General features: G+C 35.2%; 1 protein-coding gene across 1 annotated transcript in view; it reads left to right on the forward strand.

Moving 5' to 3' along the window:
- The first annotated feature begins 4,659 nt into the window (after positions 1–4,659).
- The window catches only part of LOC144958780 (uncharacterized), a 24,947-nt gene continuing 17,106 nt past the window's right edge, over positions 4,660–12,500 (forward strand). Inside the window, exons 1-2 of the mRNA XM_078890985.1 lie at positions 4,660–10,806; positions 11,816–11,957. Coding sequence (XP_078747111.1) covers positions 5,233–10,806; positions 11,816–11,957 — 5,716 coding nt within the window. The 5' untranslated portion in view covers positions 4,660–5,232. The remainder of the gene's footprint in view (positions 10,807–11,815; positions 11,958–12,500) is intronic.

The following is a 12,500-nucleotide window of genomic DNA, read 5'->3' on the forward strand; positions in this document are numbered from 1 at the left end:
GAGAAATAATTCATAAGGGCGCACGCCATTGTTCCGATAGTTTAGAGCCAGTTACTAAATTACTATCCGTCATTACGAGGGATGTGACGTCATGACTGTAGAAGCCAATACGCTTCAACAGTCGTAACGTCACTTCCTTCCTAATGACGCATGGTAACTTAGTAACACTGGCTCTAAACTATCAGAACAATGGCGGACGCCGTATGAAATATTTCTCCGGCGAGCATAAAAGCGTGTCAGAGGGAAAACCCCCCATAAATTTGATCATTTTTTGACTTTTACACATTCTGATCACAAGACATGAAAAGTTCTAGCCAGCATGAAGAATAAAAAGTAATGATTTTCTTTGTTTAGAACCAAGGTGTCCGCCGTTGCCCGGCGGCGTGACATCGGACTACTGAATCGAGTTATGTGTAACCTTTAACGTCTATAAATAGATCGATAGAATTTTAGTGAGAACTGGTCACCCAATTAACCAGTAGATTTTTCACCAATCAAAACATGGAATTTGTGACACGCCTTCACACGTGCTCGGACAAACATAGTTGGTTGTTTATAAACAATAACGTGAACGAATTCGACCTCCATCTGATCGTTGTTATTGTTTTTATATTGACAAATGGGTGACTAGTTATCACACGATTTTCTCGATCATATTTTAAACGTTTAAGTTTACACATAGTTTTCTGTGTTGATTCTACTGATCAATCGGTAGAACAGTGGGTATTTTATTTAACACATACCATCGATAGTAAAACCTGTGTAGTTTGCTGTGTCTACCAATCACTGCCATTGTTTACACTATGACGATTGTCCGAGAGGCGTGGTTATCTACCGGTTAATAGGCTGTAAAAAATCACTAACAAAGAGGTGAGTGACATCATCTTTGTTCCTTTTATTCGAAATTCGAACACCAACTGCCTACCCCCCCCCTCCCCCCCTTAAAATGAGAGTAAAAATCTATAGTTTCTTTGTTGTGACGATTTGGTTCCCATTCAAGAAGGAATTTAACTAGTTTACTGCCAAACTCTGGAAAACTAATATTTAAAAATTTGGCCAGAAAACTGATCCTTCAAATTTTGATCGGTGTAGATGACCCCATCTCGGTAAAAAAAAAAAACTCTCAAACCTGAGACCTTACAAAGTCTCAGGTTTGAGAACTTTTACCAAGATGAGGATCATTTAACCCTCTCCTTACCAACCATAGGAAAATCGTCACGATCCAACGAGCACTTTTATCATTCAGATTTCTTTTGTAAATCTCACAATTTAAAGACAAATGTTTTTTTATAGACCAGCTATAAAAACGTGACACTGTGTTGTAGTGTAGAGTTCATTTTGCTGAACAATATTATGTATAGAATGTATCTGTTGCTTTTCTATTTGAGTAAAAAAACCTATTTTTGTGTTGGGTGGGTATGAAATTTCGCGGAGGGGGGGGGGTTCTGAAAATGTGTGGCAAGGGAACGGTTACCCCTCCCCTTACCACCCATAGGAAAATCGTCACATTCGTTACGATGCTACCAACAATTTTCTCATTCTGATTTCTCTTGTACATCACAAAATTTAAAGAAATGCTTTGATGACAGCTATAAATACTAAACACTGTGTTGTAGAATTCACTTGTTACTTTTTGTTTGAGTAAGAAAAGTCTATTTTTGTGTTGGATGGGTGTGAAATTTCGGGGAAAAAATAATCTGAAAATGGCCGATTAGAAAGGGCTACATCAATTGATAATTGAAGGACGAGTTTTCTGGCCAAATTTATAATTACGGCTGTGATATGGGTAAGCCTAAAATAACACACACATCCAATCATCCGTAACTCATAGCCATTTTACAATTCGATTCTCGCCGATTGTTTTTACTTCTTACGCTCGCTGATCATTTCAGCCTTCACTCACAGGCGAGCGACACATATCGATCGATAACCGATCACCATTTCAAATCGATTATCGTGTGTATCGTATTGTTTTCCACCCGACAAATCGATTATCGTGTGTATCGTATCGTTTTCCACACGACAAAGCACTGCATGCAGGCATTCAGTCGACTAGAAATTCGGTGTATCATTTATTTGTGTCCTTTGCTTGTGAAAGATAATAGACGTCTAATAATAATAATAACTATGACACAGAGATACGAGATTCTCTTCCGGTTATGGATTTTGGTGTATGTGTGTGTTATAAATTATTCATTGTGGATATGTGTTTTAGTGTGTGTGTGCCTGTGTGTTTTATTCACATTTTACTTGTGAATAACAATGACCATAATAAATGGTTATCTTTATGTTGGGATTTTAGTGCTTTATTCTTTATCTATAATAATAATAATAATAATAATAATAATAATAATAATAATAATAATAATAATAATGATAATAATAATAATAATAATAATAATAATAATAATAATAATAATAATAATAATAATTGTTATTATTATTAGTATTATTATTATTATTATTATTATTATTATTATTATTATTATTATCATTATTATTAGTATTATTATTATTATTATTATTATTATTATTATTATTATTATTATTATTATTATTATTATTATATTATTATCATTATTATTATTAGTATTATTATTATTATTATTATTATTATTATTATTAGTATTATTATTATTATTATTATTAGTATTATTATTATTATTATCATTATTATTATTATTATTATTATCATTATTATTATTACCATTATTATTATCACTAATACTAATACTTTGTACTGAGTACCCGATTCATTATCTATAATAGCTTTTTACACAACCATGTTTTGAACTCAATTGACTTTCCAACTTAATTGGATTCAATTATCTCGTCTTATCTTACATATAATCTTGAAATCATTTAACGCAATTACAGTTAATGATAGGCAAAGAAGAGAAAAGAATTTACAAATGCTTTATTAAAACCTAAAAGTAAAAGCGTACCCCTTGTGGGAAATTGTGTATTATATGCTATATTATTGAAGATTGTTTTGATATAATACTCGTATATGTTACAGTGAATCAGTCGGATGGTGAAAAAGTTTGAACTGAGATATTGCCAAGTTTAGTAAGAAGGTCAATTTTTATCAAAAATGAGTTCTTGTCATAAATGATTAAATCAACCCTTTTTGTAAATCTTTGGGAAATTTCAAAGTTTAATTCACTTCTAAATATTTTTTAGAGCTGTTAACAAAAGATGAAATTTGAGAAAAGTTGCTGGATCCCTTTCCCATACATCTGACCATAACATCATTAAAAATCACCCCATTTACTTCAAATAGAGATTAAAACGCTCTCGGGAGCATATTATACTTTCAGAAAATGCAAAAATGCAAATCCAAAATTTTCACCTTCTGACTGATTATGTCATGCACTGATACATATATTGATATATTATTTTATAATGACTGCCCAAATTGTGTCCCATTTTCTATTACGATCAGAATGATTAGAAGCCATGAACAAAGTTATCAATTACTGTTGTCATACTGCGACCACCACCACTACTACTACTACTACTACTACTACTACTACTACTACTACTACTACTACTACTACTACTACTACTACTACTACTACTACTACTACTACTTCTACTTACTACTACTACACTACTACTACTTACTACTACTACTACTACTACTACTACTACTACTACTACTACTACTACTACTACTACTACTACTACTACTACTACTACTACTACTACTACTACTACTACTACTACTACTACTACTACTACTACTACTACTACTACTACTACTACTACTACTACTACTACTACTACTATACTACTACTACATACTACTACTACTACTACTACTATACTACTACTTACTACTACTACTACTACTACTATATACTACTAACTACTACTACTACTACTACTACTAATTACTACTACTACTACTACTACTACTACTACTACTATATACTACTACTACTACTACTACTACTACTACTACTACTACTACTACTACTACTACTACTACTACTACTACTACTACTACTACTACTACTTACTACTACTACTACTACTACTACTAACTACTGTTACTACTACTAACTACTACTAGTACTACTACTACTACTAACTACTACTATACTATTACTACTACTACTACTACTACTAACTACTACTACTACTACTACTATACTATACTACTACTACTACTACTACTACTACTACTACTACTACTACTACTACTACTATACTACTACTACTACGACTACTACTACTACTACTACTACTACTACTACTACTACTACTACTACTACTACTACTATACTACTACTACTACTACTACTGTTACTACTACTACTACTACTAGTACTACTACTACTACTACTACTACTACTACTACTACTACTACTACTACTACTACTACTACTACTACTATTACTACTACAGTTAATATTACTATTATTATTACTATTACCTTTAATGCTACCATCACTACCACAACTCTGCTATTTTGCAATTATATATATATATATATATATATATATATATATATATATATATATTATATGCGTGTGTGTGTGTGTGTGTGTGTGTTTGTGTGTCGGATATATATTTCTGAAATTAATGTCAAAGCCATTAACAATTCAGTATTAGAAATTTATATTCATCTATGCTTTCTATTTTTACTCTTCCAGAAAACAAGTAATATAAAAGGACCTTTTACAACTTGCTTGATTTTGAGCGAATGTTTCTAAAATGGAAAAGGATTTAAGATTTAGTCTCAGTAGGATACTGAAAGTACATTCAAACAGGTCGTCACCAACGTCATTTTTATCGTCTACAGCTCTATCATCATCGCCTTTAGGGTTAAAGATGTTTATGTTTTCAACATCTTCCCAGTTTTCTTTCAATGAGATATTTACAACTTCCTGCATATATATTTACAAAGGGAATGCCTTTGTCAACAATTGTGTTCCTTAGTTGTGGCCAACATTAAATCGAGGACAACTAATGTAAAACATTTTAAAGGGATTTACGATTCATAGATTTCTACGGGTGAACAAACCTAGTATATTAATCAACCTGTAGCGGTTTTTATTAAAGTTCCTTTTCTTGTGGAAAATCTCTGATCTCATAGGCAAGGGGATAACTAACTGCTACTGTAAAAATTCGGAAAAGCTGGGGTTCCAAAGACTATAAATACCTGTTTATTTTAAAAATAAAATAAATAAATTAATAATTGAAAAAAATATCCATGCCATCAGTATGGAGACGGTACCAGAACAAAAGGATGGCGGTTCACCACATCCGTCCAATCCGACAGTTCAAAGCCCCAGACAACCTCCAGGGCGTTCTAGGAGGGCCGTTCATTCCGGAATGACTCCCAGAGCTACTGAGCATGGATTGGCTGCTGCCAAAAAGAGAGCGATGATGGCCAAAGGTCAAGGTCATACAACTCAAAACCAACGCCAACGAGGGTTAAGGCATGCGCGACAAAGTGAGGTGAATTCTCCCAGGTTTGGTGTAAATAATAATCCCAAAATAAGGACTAGTTCTGAAGGTGAGAATACTGATAATATCGTAAATTGCAATAGCGGGGATGTCAATGACAATGATAAAAGTATTACCTGTAAGGAGTCTACTACGTCAGCAACTTCGTCTTTATCGTCATCGTCATCACTGGTCTCGCCTAGAAATCTATCATCTCATTATCAAGATTCATCATCTTCGAGAATTATGTCCTCATCGTTGTCTTCATCTTCATCGCCAAGAGATTTTGTGCCAACAACATCTGTAAAAACATCAGAATCATCCAAATCTTCTCCATATTCAAAGTCAGCATCAACAACTTTATCAATTTCGTCAACGGACTTGGTAAATCATCCATCCTTACCATCAGATTCACCATTGCCTTCATCAAACATATCATCTTCATTATCATTGTTGTCATCAATATCGCCTATCCCGTCCTCGAAAAGTCAACGAAACTCAGGTATTAACGAAAAACATCGAATTTATAAAAGTTCTGAGACATTAGATGCAGGAAAAACTATCGAGAACAGAGAGAAATCCGATCGTCAACTCTCACTTGACAGTAGTGGGTTATCGGATGAGGTCTTTATCCCAAGATGTATAGAGGATTCAGAAGAATCTGAATTTTTAAGAAGAGCCTCAGCCGCCAATAAATTTGAGGAAGATTTTATTTGTGATTCGCCATTGTCCGAAATGTCTTCTAATGTTGACGAGTCTCTGGATGGACATCCTTTTGTAATCCAGAAAGAGGAGAACAAGTATTTACCTACATATACAAAAAGAGATTTAGTTACCATAGCCACTAATAAAAGTAATGGAAGTTCTCTAAATGATAATAACAATAATAAAAGTAGTTATAGAAGCAAAACTGGAAGCAATATCACGGAAATAAACAACGAGAAGACATCAACGGAAATAACACATAATGACCTGAGACATCCCCCTAGCAAAAACGTCCTTGACCATACTGGAAAATATTCAAAGGAACTTCACAACTCCGCAGATAATTTAGAATTTTCAAACAAATCTTCTTTTCATGCATTTAGTTCTTCTTGTGATCAATCTGAAATTCTGGAATCGCAGCCTCCAGTACTTGCCAAATCAGCTTGGTTAAATAATGTTCAAAAACAGCAATCATATGATGAAGAAGAAGAAAAATCTAGAGATATATCCGATGAATCGCTAACAAAACAGAATTCTCAGGATTCAAGTCATCGCCAAGATGTTCGTGGAAAACACTGTGCAAATATAGAAAGAAGAGCTGCTCTAGCAGCAGCGTCCATTTACAACTCTATAGCTAATTTAAGCGATCCTTCAGAAATATCAAAGAACCCCCTTCCACAACATAAAAGAACTCATCCTCTTGTGAAATCCAAATCATCATGGAGAGTACATGCTGCAAAAGCAAGGGAATCTGTGTCTAATCTTATAAACCTCGTTAAATTCAAAGACAAAGAAGGAAACACACCTGCTGACGTCACGACAGGCAGGATAACTCTCAACAATGTTACAATTGGAGGTAAGGCTTTTTATTTCCCTCGAAACAAGAGTTCTCCTTGTCTGACAGAAACGATGTCTGATGAAAACATGAGACGAGTTTCAACACCCAATGATTGTCGTTATTCATCTTCAGTCGATGTTTTGTGTGATGAAAGACCTGGGATTAGTCGTGTTCAGTCGAATACATTCAACAATGATGCTGAGTTAAAAGGTGCATATGAAATGGATACTGAGCACAATTCTGTGAAAACGGACAGAGATAATGTTCCACACGAGCAGAACCTAGATGAGCATAACCCGTTTCAGGAATCCTGTGAGAAAATTTCGGAGCAGGTTCATGATAACCTGAAATATATTCGAGAAGCGATAGAAGATGCTCTTTCAGAATCTATTTCCGATGGAGATGCTTATGATAAACAAGAAGGTGTTAATCACAAATTGGCGGCAACAAGCCGACAGTCTGAATCTGAAAATGATACAAAATGCATTCTTAATATAGAAAAGGACTCCGTAGAAAACAGTCGTGAGTCAAATTCCCCTATCGATGAGTTAAACCAACAATTTAAAGAAGCCGATGCTGAACAAAATTGTCAACAACAGAAGCATACAGAAAACTTCGAGGTCGAAAATAATATTGAACACCGGACTGAAATTGTCAACAAAGAAAGAAATTTTGAGGCAACATTTCCTAACAGTCCTGACTCAAATCACATTCAGGAAGAATTGGTACTGAAAGCCGATATCGACTTTAACAACATTGTGTGTGACAATTCTATGATACTGGAAGATAAGAATCAAGTTAGCTTTAATGAGACTCTTTATGAAAAAGACTATGAGACCAATACGGTAGTCAAAGGAAATTTGACGGATTTTCATTCTCAAGCTCAAGACAATGCCAATATTAACAATTCCTCTATTTCTCAAATCTGTGGGGATATAGATAACTTTAAGCAAAAATCGATTGTTAAAAATTCACTTTGTGACACAAACAATGAAGTGAATGGCAATAAAATAATAAATAATGATGTGAATGAACTTGATGATCATCCGGTGAAAAATGGTGTAAATAATGAAACGTTAATTCAGGATGTTGACAGAAATCCAGTTGCACATAGTTCCGATTTACTCTGCGAGACTGAGATAAACAACGGTGCCATACCAATGAGTCATAACAGTAACACTTGTATCGCAAATGCATCCAATGATAATGAAATAAACGAGAACGATATGCCGGGAAGTGAACACTTTTCAAACGAAGGGCATTCATCACCGAGTAGAGTAAAGACATTGAACGCCGCTCGGCATTGTGTCAACAGCAGAAAATCAGAGTCGCCAAAGAATCAGAGAAAAATAAACAACAGCACACCAGAAGATTTTGAATCTTCCTCGAATTATATTTTATCAGGAAATGGAAAACAACAAGGTTTTCTAACTCCACAAGAAATGGATTCAAACATCAATAATGAACGGCCTGAAAACTCTGATGAAGAAAATGAGTTGAAAAGTGATAAGTGCAATAATTTTCCAATAGAATATGTAGAGACTGAAAATGAAGTATCTATAGAAAGACAAAAAATCTTAACGACGGATAAAAATGCACATTTGGATCTGTTTGACAATGAAAAATACGAACCAGGTATAAACGATCAAAGCGATGGGTTAATCCTTGTGAAAGACAGTGAATCCACCATAGAACAAAAGACAACTGTTGAAGATGAAAATGAATATAGCTACAATATTAGCAGTTTGGACTCCGATGAAACTCAATCTCTTTGTGTTCCCAACAAAGTTGACGATAATGAACTGCCCAGCTGGAAGCAAAATAAACATTCTCGTGGAATTTCCCACAAAAGACGTGGATCAACTTCGTCTTTGCCGTCGTCGTCAAAAAGTTCTAAAAAGGGTCCGAGACGAGAAAAATCCAAGAGAGTTGAGCATTTACTGAATAACCAATTATTCAAGAAACATTTATCGAAACACGCTGATGTCATCGAGAAAAAAGTGTTTGGGATGCATAACAGGTGTTTGAAGAAATCGCTTTCCAATTTTGATCTCAGTTCTTCACAATCAGAATGTATAGAAAACATTGTCCAAAACTTGGTTCAAACCGACGATGATTGTGATAACGAAGAAAGTGATGAAAATAGCGATGACGAGAATCGGTGTCAAAGCGATGATTCTAATGACGATAATGAAAACGATAAGAAAAGGAAAGACAGTGATTGGAAAAGTCCTGCAAATAGGAGGAAGTCTTACAAGCAAACTAAAAAGACACTGTTACGAAGTAAATCCTTTCATATGAGTTGCCATAGTGTAATAACCCACGAAGCAATTCCCCAAGATTCAAATAATCTCAAGGAAACATCTCAGAGTTTAGAATTAAAAGCTACAAATAAAGAGATTAAAATTTCACCAGAATCTAGCAAGGATACCCCACACGCAAACAGGATGCTCACAAAATCCCCTGTTAATTTCAACTCATTTTACCAAACACGCCCAAAACGAATTCACATCCCTAGCTTTAAGGAGTACAAACTTCAAAGACAACACGGCGGAAATGACACAAAAGCTGATGACGTAAGTGATGACACACTTCCGGTTCATGCCAATGACATCTACGTCATTGAAGAAGCCGAAAGTGAATGCAAGGATCAGGATAAACATACTACATCACCCGAATTCAAAAAAGAAGATCGTTTTGAAATTACTACAAAATCTGAATCAAAATCAGTAAATATATCTACAGAAAAGGTCAATGATAAGCCAACGAGAAAATCTGCTACGGTTTTTGTCCATCCAGCGATTGTTGTAACATCGGAGGAATACGCAGGATTAGAAGGCAAACGTCGAAATAATAGTGAAAGACGTTCGCCTAGAAATAAACACAGTAAAACTCGACCCAAATCGGCCATTGAGATTGGAAACCGTCACACTCAAGACACCCATCTAACCGTTTCTGATCAGAGCGAATACGTCATAGAGAACAAAACCATTTCTGCAGAAGAATTATATCAATCACAAGATGAGTTTACGGATGAGGGAAGCTTTCTATCTGATGTTGAAAATTGGAATGAGTGCAAATTTAATCTAGCCAGTGCAATGCGAGGGAATTTCGGAACAACATTTCACAAGGATCAAAGATTGGGTAAACACGAAGATATTCCTAGAGAAACAGATTCAATGTTAGTGAGCTTAGGATTTTCTTTTCATCCTTCAGAAGACGCAAACTCATTACAAAAATATTCTTCAAAACAAGACGACGCCAACAGTCCAAGACCTTCAGACTTGAATATAGTTAAACATCCAAAAACGTTATCAACGTCACCATTCACTTCACCTTCTTCTTCTAGGTCTCCTTCGCCTGTTCCTTATTTATCTTCTAATCCATTATTCAAGTCAGAAACCCAGTTGTCTTCCAAAGACAGATTATCATTGAGATCTCTCAATATAGATGATCAGAGTGTGTATGAAAAGCTAGTTAGCCAAGTTATAGAAACCACAGTCCAATCTCCTAGAAGACAGTTCAGTAAGAATACAATTCGTGCAGATTCTCCAATTTCGAAATTGGAAGATTCATCTAGTCAAAAAAGTCACCCAAGAATAGAAGTAGAGTCTGATAACGACTTCCCGAAAGATCCGGAGAAAGAATCTGGAAACGTTTTAGCGCTGTCCGACGTGGCGGCCGGAATTGATGACGACTGCACAATTACTTATGACGTAAAATTGACAAAGTTGGATGAGATGAACAAAAACATCGAGAGGCGAAGCCCGGAGACATCAGCATCTGACAGCGATCAGTCGAACAAAGTAAGATATTTTTTTTTTTACTTCGTAGTCTTCTACTTCTAGATATCTTAGTCTTATTAACATCTACCAATATCTCCTCCTCCTCCTCTCCTTTCTTTTTTTACTACTTCTTCTTTCTCTCCTCCTCCTCCTCTTTTTTCCTCCTCCTCTTCCTTTTCCATTTTCTTCTTCTTCTTCTTCTTCTTCTTCTTCTTCTTCTTCTTCTTCTTCTTCTTCTTGTATTTCTCTTTCTTCTTCTCCTTCTCAGTTCTTCTCATTCTCCTCGTTTCTCTTCCTCCCCCTCCTCTTCTTCCTCTTACCATTACTACGACGACAGCAAAAAAACAAAACAATGATAACTACTGTAACTATTGTTACAAATTCTACATTTCAATTACTACTACTACTACTACTACTACTACTACTACTACTACTACTACTACTACTACTACTACTACTACTACTACAATTACTACTACTACTACTACTAACTACTACTACTACTACTACTACTACTACTACTACTACTACTACTACTATACTACTACTACTACTACTACTACTACTACTACTACTACTCTACTAACTACTACAACTACTACTCTACTTTCTACTACTACTACTACTACTACTACTTACTACTACTACTACACTACTACTACTACTACTACTACTACTACTACTACTACTACTACTACTACTACTACTACTACTATTTCTTACTACTCTCGTCTACTACTACTACTCTACTACTACTACTACTACTACTACTACTACTACTACTACTACTACTAATACTGCTGCTGCTACTGCTGCTGCTAGCCACAGTACCCTATTAACTGTTTCTTCTTCTTCTTCTTCTTCTTCTTCTTCTTCTTCTTCTTCTTCTTCTTCTTCTTCTTCTTCTTCTTCTTTCTCTTCTTCTTCTTCTTCTTCTTCATCATCATCATCATCATCATCATCATCATCATCATCATCATCATCATCATCATCATCATCTCTTCTTCAATACAATCAATTTCTATCACAGACCTCCGTCCTACGCTCCATCTCCGATGTATCCTCATTGGTATCCGATGATAAAGAGAAAAGACGGCGAGAGAGGAAGGAACGCCCTTACAAGAGCGATCCATTCATCGGAACTCACAAAAGACCTTCCCATCTTTCACCAGGTATGGCATCTCCCGACACTAAAATGATATAGTTAAAAAGAAATACATGGACTCCTTCCGTATGTCGGTGTTCAATGTCAAGTAGGTAAACATGGCATTTTTGTATTGATGTTATGTATTAAGATTGAATACACAACATTTCTGCCCGCTATAGATAGATCGAAGATGACGTCACTCAGGTCTTTGTTATTGTTTTTTATCCATCTGCGCTTATGAGTAATGCTCACTGAATTGTATTAACCAGACTATAAACGTTCATGAATACACACAGTTTTGTGTGTTTGTCCGTTATACTTCCGGCTGGCAATGTTATGAGCTTCTTAGCCAAGCGCATACTATCTATAGATAGTTCGAAGATGACGTCACTCAGGTCTTTGTTATTGCCTTTTGCCATCCGCGTTTATGAGTAATGCTCACTGAACTGTATTAACCTGACTATAAACGTTCATGGATACACACAGTTTTGTGTGTTGGTCCGTTATATTTCCGGATGGCAACGTTATGAGATTCTCAGCCAAGCGCATACAATCTATAAGGAAATAC

Source organism: Berghia stephanieae, chromosome 13 (assembly GCF_034508935.2).
Source record: "Berghia stephanieae isolate SIO BIC M18660-M18661 chromosome 13, UCSD_Bste_1.3, whole genome shotgun sequence".
In the NCBI taxonomy this organism is placed as follows: Eukaryota; Metazoa; Mollusca; class Gastropoda; order Nudibranchia; family Aeolidiidae; genus Berghia; species Berghia stephanieae.